The sequence below is a fragment of the Pseudonaja textilis genome, chromosome 10, assembly GCF_049901715.1.
Source record: "Pseudonaja textilis isolate UNSWEBS1 chromosome 10, rPseTex1.2, whole genome shotgun sequence".
Classification (NCBI taxonomy): domain Eukaryota; kingdom Metazoa; phylum Chordata; class Lepidosauria; order Squamata; family Elapidae; genus Pseudonaja; species Pseudonaja textilis.
Window position 1 is genome coordinate 25319481 of NC_141999.1, and position 17574 is coordinate 25337054.

Genomic DNA, 17574 nt, shown 5'->3' on the forward strand with positions numbered 1-17574 from the left:
GGACGGTGGGGTCTTTGGTGTTCTCTCAGCTCGGTAGCTTTCCAGCAAATGTCTCATGACCCAACTAGGTAACATCTTCAGAGCTAGAAGGGAGAGGGGTTTGTGGAGAGGAGGAGGAGGAGGAAGCGGGGGAAGGAGGAGGACTGTGAGGTCCTCGATACTCTCTCAATTTGGCTCTTTTCTTGCAGACATTTCGTTACCGAACTAGGTAACGTCATCAGTGCTAGAAGGAAGTAGGGTGTGTAGAACGGGGAGGGGGAGGAGGAGGAAAGGACTGTGGGGTCCTTTGCGCTCTCTGAGCTTGGTGGTTTTCCTGCAGACATTTTATCACCCAACTAGATAATATTGCCAGCACCTTTTTTGAACTAAACTCATAAGGCAGATTTTATTGTGTTGCAATGTCTTTGATCAAGTGTAACAGAAAAGTGAGCAAAAAAAGAGATATGTTTATGGAAGCTTCCTCCTCAGCCCAGAAGTCCTCCTCTTACAGGTACACATTTGACAACAAGAGGGTCCGTAAAAAATTTGTATTTCATGCCCAGATCCATCTTCTGGCTACTGAGTTAGAGAAAGTCATTTATCTGCCTGATGGGCCTTTGGAATAAGTGGTCTTTTAAGTAGTCAGCTCTGAAATCTCCCGCAGTTGTGGGAGGCACTGTGGGGCAAGACTTCGCCGGGGCTTTCCCCTAAATGAAAATAAAATTAGGAAAAAATGGCCAGCTAGCTACGGGAGAGCTTTACGGCCTGCGAAGGGCAGAATTTTGGTGATGGACGCCAACCCTATACGAAACTCGAACACCGCACAGGGTGGGGCTGAAAGAACGAGCGGAGATGGACGGAAGGTGAGACCGAGACGCGGAGTTCGGCCTCTGCCTCTTGCAGCCCACCAGGGGCCAGAATCCAGACAAGGCCTGCGGATCACAAGGTTCCCTGTGAGGGCATCTTGCCCGTGATCTTGTTGGAGCACTCCAGGAGGGCGTTGTGGATGTCCTTGGCACAGGAGATCTGGGACTTGATCATGCTGAGGTACTGGGTGTAGGGCAGGCTCTCTGCCTGGACCGCGTCGGGCTTGGTGGCCGTGGGCACCAGGGTGGGCGAGTGCTTGGCGCTGTCGAAGCTCTGGGAAAGGCACTCGTAGGCCAGGCGCTGGCATGAGGGAGAGAGGGGAGGAGAACAGAGCGGACCGGATGTTACCACGGGGAGGGTCTGCAGGCAGCGGCCAGAGGAAGGCCGAGACGCAGGTTCCTGGCGGCGGGAACAATTAACCGGCGGAACTGCCTGCCCCCAGGAGTTGTGGATCCTCCAACACCAGAGCTTCTCAGGAAGGGATCGGACAGCCATCTGTCTGGGATGCTACAGGTAATCCTCGACTTACGAGCACAACTGAGCCCAGAATTTCTGTTGCTAGGCAGGTGAAGCGAATGCTGCTCCAGTTTGGGACCTTTCTCACCACGGTTAAGTGAATCACTGCAATTGTTAAGTAAGCAATCTGGCTTCTTCCCCCTAGACTTGGCTTGTCCGGAGATCGCAAAAGGGGATCCCGTGACCCTGTGACCGTCATAAATACAAGCCAATTGCCAAGCCTCCGAATTTCAATCCCGCGACCGCGGGGAGGCTAAAACGGTCGTAAGTATGAAAACGGCCATCAGTCACTTTTTTTTCCAGTGCTGTTGTTACTTTGCCACTAAATGAACTGTAGTTAAGTCGAGGACTACCTGCATAGGGCTCCCTGCTTGAGCACGGGGTTGGACTAGAAGACCTCCAAGGTGCCTTCCAATCCTGTTATTCGGTCATTGTGCAGAGAGACAGGCAGTTCCTTCCCACAACCACATCCGACAGCTCTTAAAGGGGGGCCCACCCCCCCCCCCAGCCGTACCCACCAGAGACGTGGAGTAAGAAAGAGAAAAGAGGGGGACAAAACCCCAAATCCCAGCGAGGTGCACAAGTGGGAATCCGTGGCCGATGAACGAGAGCGGATGCCCCCCCCCCGCTCCCCCCCCCCGCTCCTGCTGGACTTACTAGACAGAGTTCGAGCTGGTCGCACAAGGCGTAAAATTCCTCCAGGCTTTTGTCTACTCTCTGCACTGGAACTTCGCTGATTTTCCTGAAGGAAAGAAAGAAAGAAAGAAAGAAGGAAGAGTTTGCGGTTTGGGCAGAAGGAAAGGGAGCAGGCTGGGCAGGCTCAGCTGGGCTCCGGAGAGGGAAGGGTGAGGGGAGGAACTCACTGCCCGCTGTCGATGCTGGTGTTCTGGGCGAAGTTCTGGGCAGCCACCTTCATCAGGTTCTGAAACGGGGAAGGCAGAAGGAGAATATTAAAAGGGGGTTTCCAAGCAGCCACCTCTAAAGAAGAGAATGGATAAGTTAACATTAAAGATAAAGAAGACACAGAATATTTTTAACATGGGATTTGTTCTACCAATGGTTCGATATTAGAGGCAGAAATTAGAACCTGGGAGGATATCACTATGTACAAGTGAATAGAAAAGAACAGAAGAATAGAATAAAATTCTTTATTGGCCAGGTGTGATTGGCCAAGGAATTTCTCTTGGTGCAAATACTCTCACTGTACATAAAAGAAAAGAGACATTCGTCAAGAGTCAAGAATCATCAGGTGCAACACTTAATAATAGCCATAGGGTAGAATAAGCCATCGAATCATACTAGGAAACTGTCGCTTGTATCCTCACGATTCATATTGACTAAGTTACAGCCATACAGTCTCAAGTGGGAGGGGATGGGAGACAAGGAGTGATGAGAAGATTAATAGTAATAGTAGTGCAGACTTTGTAAATAGTTGGACAGTGTGGAGGGAATTGTTTGTTTAGCAGAGGGATGGCCTTCAAGGAAAAATATTATTATTACTATTATTATGGATACAATTGACCCAGACGATACACTGTTTACTAAGCGCTTATGTATGTTAAAGAAAAATGTATAATACATACACACACACATACCGTTTCCCTGAAAATACGACCTACCCTGAAAGTAAGTCCTAGCTTGATTTTTACATGTGTGCCCAATATAAGCCCCAATTAAGATCCCACCCACTCCAGAGTGGACGGGTAAAAATGAAGGTAGGGTGGGGATGGGGGGTGGGGTGGAGCTGCCCTACTACTTTTGGACACCTTTGGACAGGTGTAGCCAGGCCTCGCACCCACCCCACCCCCACCTGCCTTGCTGGCCCCTTTCTTCTGCAGCCGGCAAGGCTAGCAGGGCTTTCCTGAAGGCCTCGAGCTGATCACAAAGCTCTGCATCAACCCAGAGCTCAGTCATGGGATGCAGAGGCCTTCAGGAAAGCCTTGCCGGCCACAGAAGTCGTTCGTGCGCAAGTGAGGTTAGTCAGGGGATGAGATCCCCTGAAAATAAGACCTGGTGCCTTTTTGGGTGGCCAAAAAAAATAAGACAGGGTCTTATTTTCGGGGAAACAAAGTATGTGTGTGTGCGTATGTGTGCATATATATATATATATATATATATATATATATATATATGTATGTATGTATGTATGTATGTATGTATGTATGTATGTACGCACGTACGTATGTATGTATATGTATATGTATGTATGCATGAATATAAACGCATGCGTGTATAAAAGAAGGGAATCCCTGGGTCTGAGGGCCGCCCCGGACTCCCTCCCATACCTGCAGGCTCTCTTTCAGCTGCGGCAGCAGGAGGCGGAAGCGCTGCACCGGGTCGAAGTCCTGCGCCTGCGCGGCCACCTGCATGCCCGAGGGCGCCGGCCCCGCGGCCAGAGGAGGCGCCCCCGCCGCGGCCTGCTGCCCCCCGGCCCCCGAGGGCCCCACCTGGCCCATCATCGGCGGCTGCGGGGGCGCCTGGGGCTGCGGCGGAGGGACCTGCGGCTGAGGCGGCGCCGCCATCTTCGGCGGCTCTCGCGGGACTACCCTTCCCGGCGTGCCCTGCGCGGCGGCGACTCTCTGAGCGACGGCGTGCCCCGCGGAAGCGCTTCCCCCCCCGCCGACGCAATCGTGAGAGCGACTTTTCCCAGCAGGTCTTTCGCGGAGCGCGGCCCTCTGGGAGCTGCAGTCCCTCCATGCTTAGCGCGAAGGACATCGGCGGGCTCCCGGACTCCGCTTCCCGGCGCTCCCTGCGGCAGGAGAGGGCTGGCGCCTGCGCCCTCGGTCGTTGGTGGGAGCCGCTGCTATGGCGCCCACGATCCAGACTCAGGCGCAGCGGGAGGAGCCGGGCCACAGGTGGGGAGGGGGCGCCCCCGGGGTGGGGGGAGCCCCGGCCTTTCCCCCTCCATCCTCCGCTGTCACTGACTCTCTCCCGGTCCGCTTCTTCTCCTCCTCCGCAGGCCCAACTCGCACCGGACGCTCCCCGAGAGGTAAGGCGACCCCCCGTCCCCCTGTCCCGCCGGGGGGCTCCGGCCCCGCAAGAGGGGGCGATGGCGGCCTCCCCCTGACTCCCTCCCTTCTCCCGCAGGTCCGGGGTGGTTTGCCGCGTCAAGTACTGCAACAGCCTCCCCGACATCCCCTTCGACCCCAAGTTCATCACCTACCCCTTCGACCAGAACAGGTGAGGGCCCCCCGCCCTCCTCCCCTCCCCTCCTCAGCCCTTGGCCCGGAAAGAGGCGAGGGAAAGCGCGGGGAACCCTGCCCTGGATGGGTGGGCTGAGTGGGGTTCAGCTTTGGACTTCGGAGGCCCCCTCCAACAGGGCCCGGTTTCTCTTCAACGTGGGGGGGGGGGGTTAAGGCAGCAACTTTGGGGGGATTCTGGGAGTTGAAGTCCACCCGACTTCAAGGGGCCGACTTTGAAAAATGTGGGGCTCAGTTGTGGTCGTAAGTTGAGGACTGCCTGTCCTCTGTCTTGACTGTGGGCTGAAAGCCGTGAGGGATGAGAAGGCCGCCCAGAAGGCCCTTCATTCGTGAATACATGCCACAATTTGGGGGACCTCTTTGCCTTCTTTGAATTGCTGCAGGATTGGGGTCCCCAGGAAGCCGAAGCCCTGGAACCCCCACTCTTCCTGCGATGGGGAGGGGGATCCTTTTATGTCCGGCCTGGGGTTTGGCTGGTCTCGCTTGGGAAATGGGACCGCCTTGCTGCCAGTGGACGTTTCTGAGTGGGCTTCAGCGTTGGACAGCTGCTCGGGTGATTTTCTGCGGATGAAGGTTTTTGTGGCTTCCTTCCCGGCTCCAGGTTCGTCCAGTACAAGGCCACCTCGCTCGAGAAGCAGCACAAGCACGACTTGCTGACGGAACCCGACTTGGGAGTCACCATAGATCTGATAAACCCGGATACGTATCGCATTGACCCCAATGGTGAGATGGACCCTCTCTACGCCCATCGCAGTGGAGGGTTAATAATGTCTGTGAGCAAATCGATGCCGGTTGGGGAGGTGTGCCCGTTTTGTGGGTGAGGAGAAACTGCACCCCAGATTTCAGGTACACACTAAAAAACTAGCTGCTGGGGAGAGAACACAACTATGCTGTGAATTCAAACCACCTCCTGGGATTTCTGTCACTTGAGTAGTGCGGTTACATTGCTTAGCATGGGAAGTTTTGGTCCCAGTTCCTGGTGTTGCACGACTGAATGCCTACCTCTCCAGTGATCGAACCCAGCAGGATTCCAGGAGCTTCACTACAGAATGCAAAGAGGCCAGATTGCATCTCAACTCTTTGCGTAGCTCTCTGAGCAGGCTCAATGGTGGGGATCAACCTGTGACCACGTTTGGTTTCTTTTAGTTCTTCTAGATCCCGCGGATGAGAAACTGCTGGAGGAGGAGATCCAGGCACCCACCAGTTCCAAGAGGTAGTGCAATCCCTTGGACGCTGCAGCCTTGCTCCAGGGTCTGCTGCCCCTGTTCTTACTCCAGATGCCCCTCTGTCCCCCACCCCTGCATCAGATTGTCCAGAGTTTTTTGCAGTGCTTTGTGGCTGTGGCTCTTTAAGTGATGTCCTCCTTTGTGAGAGAGTCCCTAAGATCTCTGGACCTTAACATCTGCCTCTTAAGTCTACACAACTCTCCTCAGCCTCACCATGCTGGCAGCTGCTCCGTTCCCTCTCTCTCTCACATATTTATTAATATACCACCCATCTCAACTATCCAAAGGAACTCTGGCTGTATATCCATATGCAAACATTTAACTATCAAGTGTGAAGAACGAAGACCATACATTAAGTTCCAGTTAAGCTGATTTATTGCTCAGGCCTCTACGCAAGAATCTAATCAATTTAGGGTGGTCAGCACTAAATTGGCGCTGGGTAACATGAAATTCAAGAGCAGTTGGGCACACCGTTTGTGGCCACGTAAGGACCCCAAGCTGATTCCTCTCTTGACTCCGGCCTCTTTTTCTCTACACTGAGCATTATAGCTGCTTTTGAGGGAGTAAGTGGTCTCTCGCAATATTTGCTACATTGGGATCTTATTTCTGTAATTCCCCGGGAGTCACTGTGAACAAATTGGGCAGCCACAGAAATGTTCTCAATAAATACAGATTGTACAGCGCACTCAAGATTGGGACTGGTCCACTGGTTTGGACTAACGTTGAACCTGACTGGTTTTATGTAGGAACCAGTAGTTAGAATAGGGTCTTTTTCAAACAAATTATACTTCTGTGCCAAGGAAACCTGACGCTCATTTTAAGTCAAGGGCAGAAATGGCCTATCCTCAGAGTGCGTGGAGGCGTTGGCATTCCTGCGCTGGCTGGGAATAATTGGATTTTAGCCTGATGGGCTTTGGGGGTGGCAACTCTGGAGAAAAACAAAAATCCAGGTTGACTGTTGCTATTTTTCTCTTCAGGTCACAGCAGCACGCCAAAGTTGTGCCATGGATGCGGAAGACCGAATACATCTCCACCGAGTTCAACCGCTACGGTGTCTCCAATGAGAAGCCAGAGGTTAAGTGAGTAGAAAGATCATTTGGGTTATTCTGCCATTTTTAATTTCCGTCCAGCTTTGTGCCGACCAAGAAAGAACTCTAGTTGTGAGTCTGATTCTACTGAGAAGGTGTTTCTGGAGAGCGGCTGTGTGTCTTGGCTCCAAAGTCACCCTCACTGAGTCCGGCGCAAAGGAAGCCAAGCTCTTGGACGGCTGGCTGAGACCCCTTTCTGAACTCTCCCCCCACCCCCACCCCCATCTCTCCTTTTGCTTAGAATTGGCGTGTCTGTCAAACAGCAATTCACGGAGGAGGAGATCTACAAGGACCGAGATAGCCAGATCGCAGCGATCGAAAAGACCTTCGAGGACGCTCAGAAATCAGTGAGTGCCCTTCCCCTTCCTCCCCTCCCCCCACCCCCAAAAAAAACATCTCTTGTGCCTTTTCAGTTTTAGAGATGGAATCTGTGCAGAAAGAGGGAAGGTAACAGAATGACAGAATTGGAAGAGACCTTGGAAAAATCTTCTAGTCCTGTAGAACTGGGGAGTCCAACCTTGTGGATTTCAATTCCCAGAATTGCCCAGCCAGCTGTGCTGGCTGGGGAATTCTGGGAGTTGAAGTCCACAGGTCTTAAAGTCGGGGAGTTCTGGGAGTTGAAGTCCACAGGTCTTAAAGTCGGGGAGTTCTGGGAGTTGAAGTCCACAGGTCTTAAAGTCGGGGAGTTCTGGGAGTTGAAGTCCACAGGTCTTAAAGTCGGGGAGTTCTGGGAGTTGAAGTCCAGAGGTTGCCAAGGTTGGACCCCCCCCTGCTGTAGAAGCTTTCTGGAGCCACTGGTACTGATGGTTTAAATGGGGGCGGGTGAGGGAGGGGCGAAGAGAGCTTTGCAGAGCCTACATCCCGCTACAGCTTTCCGGCACAACAAGGGCGGCGGCTCTGTTCCCTCTTCCTGGGGTGTCTCCTAATGGGAAACTCTGCCCCCCTCCCCAGATTTCTCAGCACTACAGCAAACCCCGCGTTACCCCAATGGAAGTCATGCCGGTCTTTCCTGACTTCAAGGTAAGGGGAAAGCAAGGGGGGGGGGGGGGGGGAGAGGCCCCTCCCTGGAAGGTCTCGCTGGTCTCTGAGCTGCTGTTCTCAGTCTCCACCCGCCCACCCACCCCTCTCTCTCTCTTTCTCCTCCCTGCCAGATGTGGATCAACCCCTGTGCTCAGGTCATTTTTGACTCTGATCCAGCGCCCAAGGACACCAGCGGGGCAGCAGCTCTGGATATGATGTCACAAGCCATGATTAGGTGAGACCACGGTTTATTTATAAAGTAGAGAGGGGGAAAAGCCAGCCCTGGTTTCCTTGCCGGGGGTGTTTTATCTTTATTTATTTTTTTAGTATCTCACCTTTATTTTTACAAAGAAGGCAATGAACACATCCAACCTATTGTTCTCCTTCTATTTTCCCCACAACCACCCTGTGAGGTGGGTTGGGCTGAGGGAGAGAGCAACTGGCCCAAAGTCGCCCGGCTGGCTTTCATGGCTAAGGCCGGGCCAGAACTCTCCGTCTCCCACTTTCTAGCCTGGCACCTTAACCACCCGGCCAAGCCGGCCTTCCTTGTGCCTTGACCTCTGGCCCTTCTTCCGGCCTTTTCCGGACCTCCGTGGACCCAGCCCAGCCCTTCCTCACCTCCGGCCTTCCCCCTTTTATCCGCTGGCGCCTGCAAAGGTTTTGCTTGGCCCGGTGGCGGTTCCGTCCAAAGCAGGGAGCTGATCGCGCCTCTCTCCCCCTTCCCCTCGGCCTCCAGGGGCATGATGGACGAAGAGGGCAACCAGTTCGTGGCCTATTTCCTCCCCGTGGACGACACGATGCGGAAGCGGAAGCGGGACCAAGAAGAGGAGATGGATTACGCACCCGAGGAAGTGTAAGTGGGCGCAGGCGCCCGGGAGACCAGCAGGGCTCAGATCCGCCTGGAAGGGAGCCCAGAAGGGCGTCGCGGTCGCAACAAGGGCTCTGACTTTGGAAATGGTCAGCCAGCTGCGTACAGCCTAGCTTACATTTCCCAACCGGCTTAGTCTGAATATGGCTTTCCAGAGTCCTGGGATAAAAGGGTGGGGCTGCCTGGATTAGTGGGGGTTTCCCCCCCCCCCCCAGCTCTTTACTTCACAGGGGAAGGGGGGATGTTAAGTTGCACGGACTGCTTCAATTCGGCCCTTGAGTTTCCTGCGTGCCTCTCCTTGCCTCGGTTTGCTGTTGCAAAGTAGCTCCCCCACCACCGCGGAAGGGGTTTGGGTGAGCTAGAAAATCAATCCAATTTTGGGAAGTGGAATTGAATTGGGAAGGAGCGGATCTTTCCCAAGGTGTGAAACTCCTCCTCCTCCTCCTCTTCCCGCAACAAAAATCAGGTACGAGTATAAAATTGCCCGGGAATACAACTGGAACGTTAAGAACAAAGCCAGCAAGGGCTACGAGGAGAATTATTTCTTCATCTTCCGGGAAGGCGACGGGGTCTATTACAACGAACTGGAAACCAGGTGAGGGGGAGGGAGTTTGGGGCAGGCCACTGGGGGGCCGGGGGGCACAGAAGGTGGAGCTGCTGGGACCTTGGCAGGCTGAGTGGCCTGGGGAGGCCTCCCTGGCTGCATTGTTGTTTTATGAACCAGTTTCTGAGCAGCTGTGGGTCCTCGGATAAAAGGGGCCGGGGGGGGGTGGGACTGAGATGCTGGCAAGGGGCCCCCAGGCCGCTTCCGCCCTCCCTGACCCCCTCCTCCCCTGGCAGAGTGCGGCTCAGCAAGCGGCGAGCCAAGGCCGGCGTCCAGTCAGGCACCAACGCGGTGCTGGTGGTGAAACACAGGGACATGAACGAGAAGGAGCTGGAGGCACAGGTAGGGCTGGGTGGGTCCTAGTGGGCAGAGGGGCCCTGCTGCTGGGCCACAGGGGCTCCGGGGCTCTGCCCGAAGGCCCCTCCCCGTGGCCGAGGGAGGGAGGGAGGGAGTCCTGAGCTGAGCGTCCCACTCGCGCACCTTCGCCTCCCTCACAGGAAGCCCGCAAAGCGCAGCTGGAGAACCACGAACCCGAGGAGGAGGAAGAGGAGGAGATGGACTTGGGCAAGGAGGCCCAAGGCTCAGGTGGGTGGTCTTCCTCCCAGATCCCGGCCGGCCCCCGAGAGCAGAGCTGGGCCACATCCGGCCCCTCCCCGGCCCTTTCTCTCTGGCCCACTGGGGCTCGGTCGGAATCCAGTGGAAATAAGCGGAGCCAGGCAGGACCTCTGCACGGCTTTGGTTTTCACGGTTGTTCTCTTAAACCTGCCCCTGCGCGGGCAGACCTTCACAGCCCGAACCCGGAGCCCAGCCCGGGTTGGTTAGCATGGGCACGGCGGGGGGGGATTTTCCTGGGCACTTTTCCTGTCTGAACAGACGGCATAGACACCCTGGCTTTCCTTCGGGGACCTGTTCGAAACCGTACCTGGCCTCCATTTTGGGGCCCAGCCCTCAGGAGGCCAAACCGCGACAACCACCCCAGCTTCTCCTTTGGGCCCCATTTAAGGGGGACATTTAAGGGCCCACCCGCCACCACAGAGGGGGGGGGGCTTCCCGAGCGTTCCACCCGCCATCCCCTCCGGTGTCTTTCCCCACTTCAGACGAAGAGCCGGAGAAAGGCAGTGAGAGCGAGAAGGAGGCCAGCGAAGCCGAGGAGGAGGAGGAGGAGGAAGAGGAGGAGGAGGAAGAAGAGGAGGAGGAGGAGGAAGTCCGCTCCCCCAGCGAGGGCGTCCCGGCCGAGGAGAGCGAGGAGGACGAGCGGGCTGCGCGAGACAAAGAGGAGATCTTCGGCAGCGACGATGATGAGGAAGACTCTGAGCCGGAGGGCGACCGGCCGGAGGCGGACGAGGAGAGCGGCAGCGAGGAGGAGGAGGAGGAGGAGGAGGAGGAGGAAGACCGGGGCAGCCGGCAGCAGCAGCAGCAGCAGCAGCACCGGGGCAGCCACAGCCCCTTCTTCAGCGGCAGCGACCACTCCAACCAAGAGGAAGAGGAGGAGGAGGAGGAGGAAGGGGAGGCCAGTCCCAGCGACGCCCCTTCGGAGTCGAGCAGCGAGAGCAGCGACAGTGACTGAGCAGCCACGGAGGCCGTCGGGTGGGCCTGGGACTGTCGGAAGAGGCGGGGGGGCCTTGGTTCGCCCGGCCCCTTTGGGTGCCAGCTCTGCCCTCCCGGCCACAGGGGGCTGTGGGCTGGGCAGTTGCCCTTCTGGGGGAACCGCGCGCTTCAGCCCTGGGCGTCCCCTGCTGTACATAGAAGCCTTTTCTGTTGCAATAAAATGTGTGGTGTCTTCGACCCCCAGCCCCCCCTTTTTCTTTTTCTTTCTTTCCTGATTTCCGGTTTTGACCCCTTTTCTTTCCTGGCTTTCCAGCCGCGGAGCTGTTTCAAGTGCAGCGTCCCACACGGTGTGTGTAAATCGGGAGTCTCCAACCGTGGCCCCTTTAAGACCCGTGGACTTCCCTCTCCCAGGATCCATGTGTGGCTGGCCGGGGAATTCTGGGAGCTGAAGTCCCCAGGTCTTAAAGGGGCCACGGTTGGGCACGGAAGAGCCGAGTTCTCTCTCGGAAAGACGCTCGTCCGATCTCAGCAACATCAACGCAAGGAAGTTCCCTCCAGCGAGGCAGCGGGTGGGTTGGGTTGTTCGGGGCAGGGTTCGGGCATGGGGGCCGGGAGAGGGCTGGCTTCTCTGCGCAGGTGTGCCGGACTACAGCTCCCATCAGCCCTGGTGCTCTAGACGGGTGTCCTAGATGAGGCTTGGAGCCCCCCGGGCTGAGGTGCCGAAGACTCAGCCAAAGGCCCCCGGCCCAAGGGGAGTCTCCCGCCTGGGGGCCGCTTGCTCAGCAGTCGGGGGGTTGGGAGGGTCCGGAGGGGAAGGAACTTGGCAAGGCCACCAGGCAACACCTGGATCGGTGGTGGGGGGGGTGGGAGAAGCGAGGGGCCCTTGGTGGGGTTTAAGGGGGGCCCTTCAGCTGTGCCCGGCTCCAGGGAGGCACCCACTGAGGGAGGGGGGGATTCCCAGGGTCCCTCTTGACTCTGGTCTGGACTTCTTCACGAGGTTCCCTCCTCCACCTTGCCCAGCATTATGGGTCTCAAGGGAGAGGAGCCTTTCAGGGCTTCTAATCTCCTCCTCCCCCACCTGCCGGGCCTTATGGGCTTCCCCAAAGGAGATGAGTGTCTTAGCTCGTCCAATCTGCCCTCCCTGCCCGGCCCAGGATTATGGGCTTCCCAATGGAAGAGGGGTCCTCCCTTTTCTTCCTCCCTCCTCCTCCTCCTCTCTCTCTCTCTCTCTCTCTCCGCCCCTCCTTTCTTCCCTCCCTCCCTCCCTTCCTGCCTTCCGGAGCGGGGCGGTCCAGCGATCCCCGCCCTGCTCCAGCGCTGCTGCGCGGCTGGGCGGCGCTCCCGGCTGCGCTTCCTCTCGGCGCCGCCACCCAGGAAGTGCCAGGCCCGGCTCGGCCGCAGCCCCTCCGGATCGCGCGGGCGGCGGGGCGCATGGACGGCGGGTGCGTGGTGGCCGGGGCGGGCGGCGGGGGTCGCGGGGAGGGTCGGGCTCGAGGGGGCTCCCCCGGGCAAGCGGGGCTGGCGCCCTTGGGGTCTCCGGCGGGGCTTTGGCGGGGAGGGAGGGAGGGGGAGGATGGGGCTCCGCCCGGGGGTGGCACCCTAGACGCCCCCTCCCCTTTAGCCTGCCAAGGCCGGGGCATCGAGCCGCATCCGGGATCGCAAAGTGGGGAGGGGAGGCTTGCGAAGAGAGCCCGGGTCTCCCCCGGGCTCCTTCCTGGCTGTGCAGAGCGACCCACCCAGGCGGCCTTTGCAAAAGCCAGGTCTGGCCTGGGGGGCGGGCAGGGGGCCCGGGCAGAGCCCCCACCCAGGCCTGAGCTGCCTCCCGACCTCTGCGGGGGAGGGAGGGGCTGGGGGATCCCCGCAAAGCCAGCGGCTTTCCATGAAGGGTGCCAGTCGGGAAAGGTGCCACCTGCCTCCTTGGCCCCAGAAACTCACGCAGCCCCCTTTTTGAGGGGGAGAGGTTTTGGGGGAGAGGTGGACGGCAGGGAGAGGAGAGCCGTGATCTCGAGTGCGAGTTCTTTGCTCTTCTCCTTTGGCCCCTGGGCGAGTCATAGCAGCAGCAGCAGCAGCTGTGGGGTGTAGCCTCCCCGGTGTGCCATCCCCACAGGCCGGCTTTGAGGCTGGCACCTGGCTGGCAAGGCCTCCCTGAGACCCCAAGCCCAGAAAAGAGCTGTGGAGGTCGAGGAGTCTCTCCACTCTCGCTCCAACATTCGCCTGCAGGCTCTGCTGAGCCATCCTTCTTGGCAGGTGGCGGGGTCCCCCCCCCCTTGCCCTGAGCCCCAAGTCCTGGGGGCCAAGTATGGCTGGCATGGCAGTTTGCTCAGTCCCAGCACCCAGCCAGACGGCTTAGGAATTCTGGGAGTTGAAGTCCACCCAGCTTCAAGGTTGAGAAATGGCACACCCATGTACAATGGAGCCGAATGGTCCTGTTGTTAAGTGAACCTGGCTTCACCACTGACTTTGCTTGTCAAAGGTCGCAAAGGGGGATCAGGTGACCCCCAAGTGGACTCTGCGACCGTCATAAATACGGGTCAATTGCCAAGCGCCTGAATTTCGATCACTCCGTGAACTGTCCTAAGTCGAGGACCCCCTTGTGATTCTGACTTGACCATTCGTGATTTGCTCTTGCTGGGTTTGCGGGGGGCAGGAGGGCAGCGAATGACGCTCGGCTGTTTCCTTCCCCAGGTCGGCATCGTCGCGGCCCCTTCGGTCTGCCCTGTCCGCTGAAGAGCAGCCGCCGTCTCAGCCAGTGCCCAGGAGGAGCGCCAGCCCTCCACCGTGCCCGGTGCCCGGGGGGACATGCCACAGGACAGCGGGGGCTCGGCCCAAAGTGAAGCCGGATGGCGGCACCAGCAGCCGTAGGGCCGGGCGTGGGAAGGCCCGGCTGAGCCACCCCTCGGAGAGACGGAGCCTTCCCTCGTCCAAAGCCAGGCCAGCCACGGAGGGTGCCCAGCGGGCAGACCCCGAACCCTCCAAGGGGCTGGGCCATTCCTTGCGGCAGAAGCTGCAGGCCGCCGTGGGGCAGTGCTTCCCCATCAAGAGCCTGTCGCGCTCGCCGGACCTCTCTTCCCAGCGCAAGATCCACCTCCGGGAGCTGATGCTGGACACCTGCCCCTTCCCCCCGGGCTCGGAGCTGGCCCGCACCTGGGAGCTGATCAAGCAGCACACGGTGCCCGTCTCCGAGCACGAGGGCCTGGCCGCCCTGCCGCCCGAGGATGAAGACGACCGCCTGAGGGAACGCCGGCGCATCAGCATCGAGCAGGGCGTGGAGCCCCCGCCGGATGCCTTGATCCACACGTTCGAGGTGACGGCGCAGATCAACCCCCTGTACAAACTGGGGCCCAAGCTCGCCCACGGCATGACTGAACTCGCCGGGCCAGGCCGGGCCGCGCTGACCGCCACGGATGAGCAGGACGAGGAGGACGAGGAGGAGGAAGAGGAGGAGGAGGAGGAGGAGGTGGAAGAGCTGGAGTCAGCCTTGGTCGGGCTGCCGGAGGTCCGGGACGGCCTGCGGGCGCACACCCAGATTGACTACATCCACTGCCTGGTGCCTGACCTGCTGCAGCTGACACAGCTCTCCTGCTACTGGGGCGTGATGGACCGCTACGAAGCCGAGTCGCTGCTGGAGGGCAAGCCGGAGGGCACCTTCCTCCTGCGGGACTCGGCCCAAGAGGACTACCTCTTCTCCGTCAGCTTCCGGCGCTACGGCCGCTCCCTCCACGCCCGCATCGAGCAGTGGAACCACAACTTCAGCTTCGACGTCCACGACCCCAGCGTCTTCCACGCGCCCACCGTGAGCGGCCTCCTGGAGCACTACAAGGACCCCAGCGTCTGCATGTTCTTCGAGCCGCTGCTCTCCACCCCCGTGCACCGCACCTTCCCCTTCGGCCTGCAGCACCTCTGCCGGGCCGTGGTGACCTGCTGCACCACCTACGACGGCATCGGGCACCTGCCGCTGCCGCGGGCGCTGAAGGAGTACCTGAAGGAGTACCACTACAAGCAGCGAGTGAGGGTGCGGCGCCTGGACACCTGGGGCACCTGAAACTGAGCCCCAGCCTCCCATCAGCCTCCTGGCTCTGCCTGCCTTTTCCTCGTACGCCTTGACCCGCCGTCTCTTACCTGGCCTTCTCCAGGACGGGTGGGGACTGGTTCCCGGCACTTCTAGCTGGCACGCTGGCTGGAGACGCGGAGCACAGTAACCTGGCACGTCCGAGAAGGGTTTGGGCGGAGGAAACGGCCCCGTCTCCCTCCACGCCTTTCCGGGCTTGTGAGCACAAGGGGGGGTTTGTGGGTGCCTTTTTTCCTATCCGGGGGCAAAATCCAGGGCTGTCCAGACTTTGGAGAAAGTTTCCGGGACCTTTGCAAGCCAGAGCAAAAAACAGAGGACTTCCAATTCACCAGAATTTGTAGCATCAAAGGGCTGAGCCCCCCTCCCCCCCCACCAGACGGGGGATTCACCCCAGTGGGGGGGGGGGGCCTCTTGCCGAGGGGCTCTCCAGCCTCCCCCCCCCCTGAGGAAACGCACAACATTTGGGAGGGTCGTGGGTCGGAGCAGTTTCCAAGCACCTTGGGCACAATCCCGCATTTCTTTGCCTTTCTTCCATTCCTCCAAGTTGTGCAGTTGGGCCTCGATTTACAATGGTTCACTTAGCGACCGTTTGAAGCACTAAAAAAGCGACTTATGACCCTGTTTTTTAACACAATCATTGCAGCAACACCCCCGCCCCGGGTCATGTGATCATTGCAGCAAACCTCTTTTGCGGCCGCCTGACCAGCAAAGTCAAAGGGGAAGCCGGGTTCAATTCCCTGCCCAGCAGCGTGGTTAAAAATGGCCGTGGCTCACTTAATGACCGTAGCCACAAAGCTCATAAAACGAGGCAAAATTTGCTTGTCTCACTCGGCAGACAGAAATTCTGGGCCTGGCTGTGGCCGTGTGTTGAGGGCTACCTGTAGCTGCTGCTCGGGGGAGGCTTCGAGAGCACCCCAAATCCTGTTGGCCGCAGGGGGAACCCGGAGGGTCTCGCTTCGAGGACCCCAAAAGAGGAGCAGCTGCAGACCCCGAGACCTCGCGGGCATCGCATCCCCAGGGGAGGGACCCTCCCCGCCTGAACCCCCTCCTTGCTCTGTACCCTTGTCTTTACCATTAAAGCCGCCTTGGTCCACTGCGCCTCATGCTGGACTCTTGCGCTGGGCGGGGCGGGGGGGCTGGACGAGCGGAGCGGCGCCAAAGCCCCGCTGCCCCAGAAACCTTGTTTCTCGTGCCCGGCCATCACAGCCAATGTGGGGGTGTCACCAAAAAAGGACCCCCAACCTTCCCGTGGTGAAAAACCACAGCTGACGGGAACAAGGTGTCTGGGCAGCCTGTAACGGGGCCCTCAAGAACCTGGCTTTGAGTTTTGAAAGGGGAAGCCCCCGAAATGGGACCGGGCACTGCTGGTCAGGAAGGGTGGCTCTGGCTGAGCAGGGAGAGGGGGGTCCAAAAGGCCTAGGGGTGTGTGTGTGTGCGTGTGCGTGTGCAGGTGTTGCCAAGACACTGGTGCCACTGGGCAGCTGCTACAGAGGCGGCCATAGAAGGAAGTCCTGGTAGATCATTGCCTGGGTTAAGGACAAACCATGTTGGCTTCCTACAGCTGCTGAGCCAGCCCATTAGGATTAAAAAAGGCCACCTAATGCAGCGCTTTCCAACCTTGGGACACATTTCCCACAGATTGGGTGGAGTCGCATGCGCAAACTCATCACCCATGACAACAGGAGCCCTTAAACTGATGTACGGATGTGCCACGTGTGCTAAAATGTATTCGCGAATCTCCCCGAGAATTCCTATTTAGAGGGAAACCAGTAAGGGTTGCCAATGGGAATTTGCTAAAAGGGCAGATCGTTTGGTGCCCCTGTGTGGCCCCACAGGAAACCCACCAGCCCCCAAACCCCACCAACCTGGGCATGACAGTTGACCCCGAGGCACCCCCAGGGCAAACGCAGGAGGGCATTCAACAGGGAAATCCCCAGACTGGAGCGAGGGGGGGCCAACCTTTAAGACTTGTGGACTTCAACTCCCCACCACCAGCATGTCCACCAATAAGCATTAGGGGAGTCGAAGTCCATACACTTTGCTGTGCTAGAAGGTGCCGTGAACAGCATATTGCCAGCAGTTCAAACCTGACCGGCTCAGAATGGACTCTGCTTTCCTCCATCCTTCAGAGGTCGGTAAAATGGGGACCCAGGTTGTTGGGGGCAACGTGCCCCCTCTCTAAACTGCCTAGAGGGGGCTGGAAAGCACCATGGAGCAGTATGTCAGTCTAACGGCTACCGCTATCTTTTTCCTTCAGGCAGAACTCGGGGGCGGAGTTAAAAGAGGTATCAGCCTAGCACCCCTACATAGCCACAAGTGAACTAAGTCCAATTCCTCATTGAACTTTGAGTTGACCCTTCCCAAACTCTGAACAGATGCCAACTACTGAGAAAATTCCTGTGCAGTCAATCAGCTTAACCGGACCTTCACCTGCGGGCGCCTGGTCTTTCACACCTGACACTTCCAGGTGCAGGCTCAGTGGGTCCGCAGAAGCCGCCCTTCCTTCAACCCAATCAAGGCCCATGTTCCCCAACCAGAGGTGACTGGGGGGGTCAGAACTACCCTCTTTAAATCCCTCCCACTCCAGAT

At 58.2% G+C, this 17574-nt stretch overlaps 3 protein-coding genes across 3 annotated transcripts; 2 read left to right on the plus strand and 1 right to left on the minus strand.

The window, feature by feature from the left end:
* Positions 1-356: 356 nt before the first annotated feature.
* Positions 357-3884, minus strand: MED29 (mediator complex subunit 29). The gene is made up of 4 exons (XM_026722862.2): positions 3648-3884; positions 2226-2284; positions 2020-2104; positions 357-1146 (listed from the first exon to the last, which is right to left on the minus strand). The coding sequence occupies exons 1-4, from the start codon at positions 3882-3884 to the stop codon at positions 919-921; spliced, it is 609 nt and encodes a 202-aa protein (XP_026578647.1). The 3' UTR covers positions 357-918.
* Positions 3885-3918: 34 nt separating this feature from the next.
* On the plus strand, positions 3919-11153 carry PAF1 (PAF1 component of Paf1/RNA polymerase II complex). Its single transcript, XM_087940231.1, has 14 exons — positions 3919-4217; positions 4322-4351; positions 4450-4542; positions 5164-5285; positions 5709-5775; positions 6766-6867; positions 7118-7223; positions 7828-7896; positions 8028-8131; positions 8633-8749; positions 9231-9359; positions 9605-9710; positions 9866-9953; positions 10466-11153. The coding sequence occupies exons 1-14, from the start codon at positions 4168-4170 to the stop codon at positions 10933-10935; spliced, it is 1653 nt and encodes a 550-aa protein (XP_087796357.1). The 5' UTR covers positions 3919-4167; the 3' UTR covers positions 10936-11153.
* Positions 11154-12230: 1077 nt separating this feature from the next.
* Positions 12231-16078, plus strand: LOC113451475 (suppressor of cytokine signaling 5-like). The gene is made up of 2 exons (XM_026722861.2): positions 12231-12358; positions 13602-16078. The coding sequence occupies exons 1-2, from the start codon at positions 12348-12350 to the stop codon at positions 14956-14958; spliced, it is 1368 nt and encodes a 455-aa protein (XP_026578646.1). The 5' UTR covers positions 12231-12347; the 3' UTR covers positions 14959-16078.
* The last annotated feature ends 1496 nt before the right edge of the window (positions 16079-17574 follow it).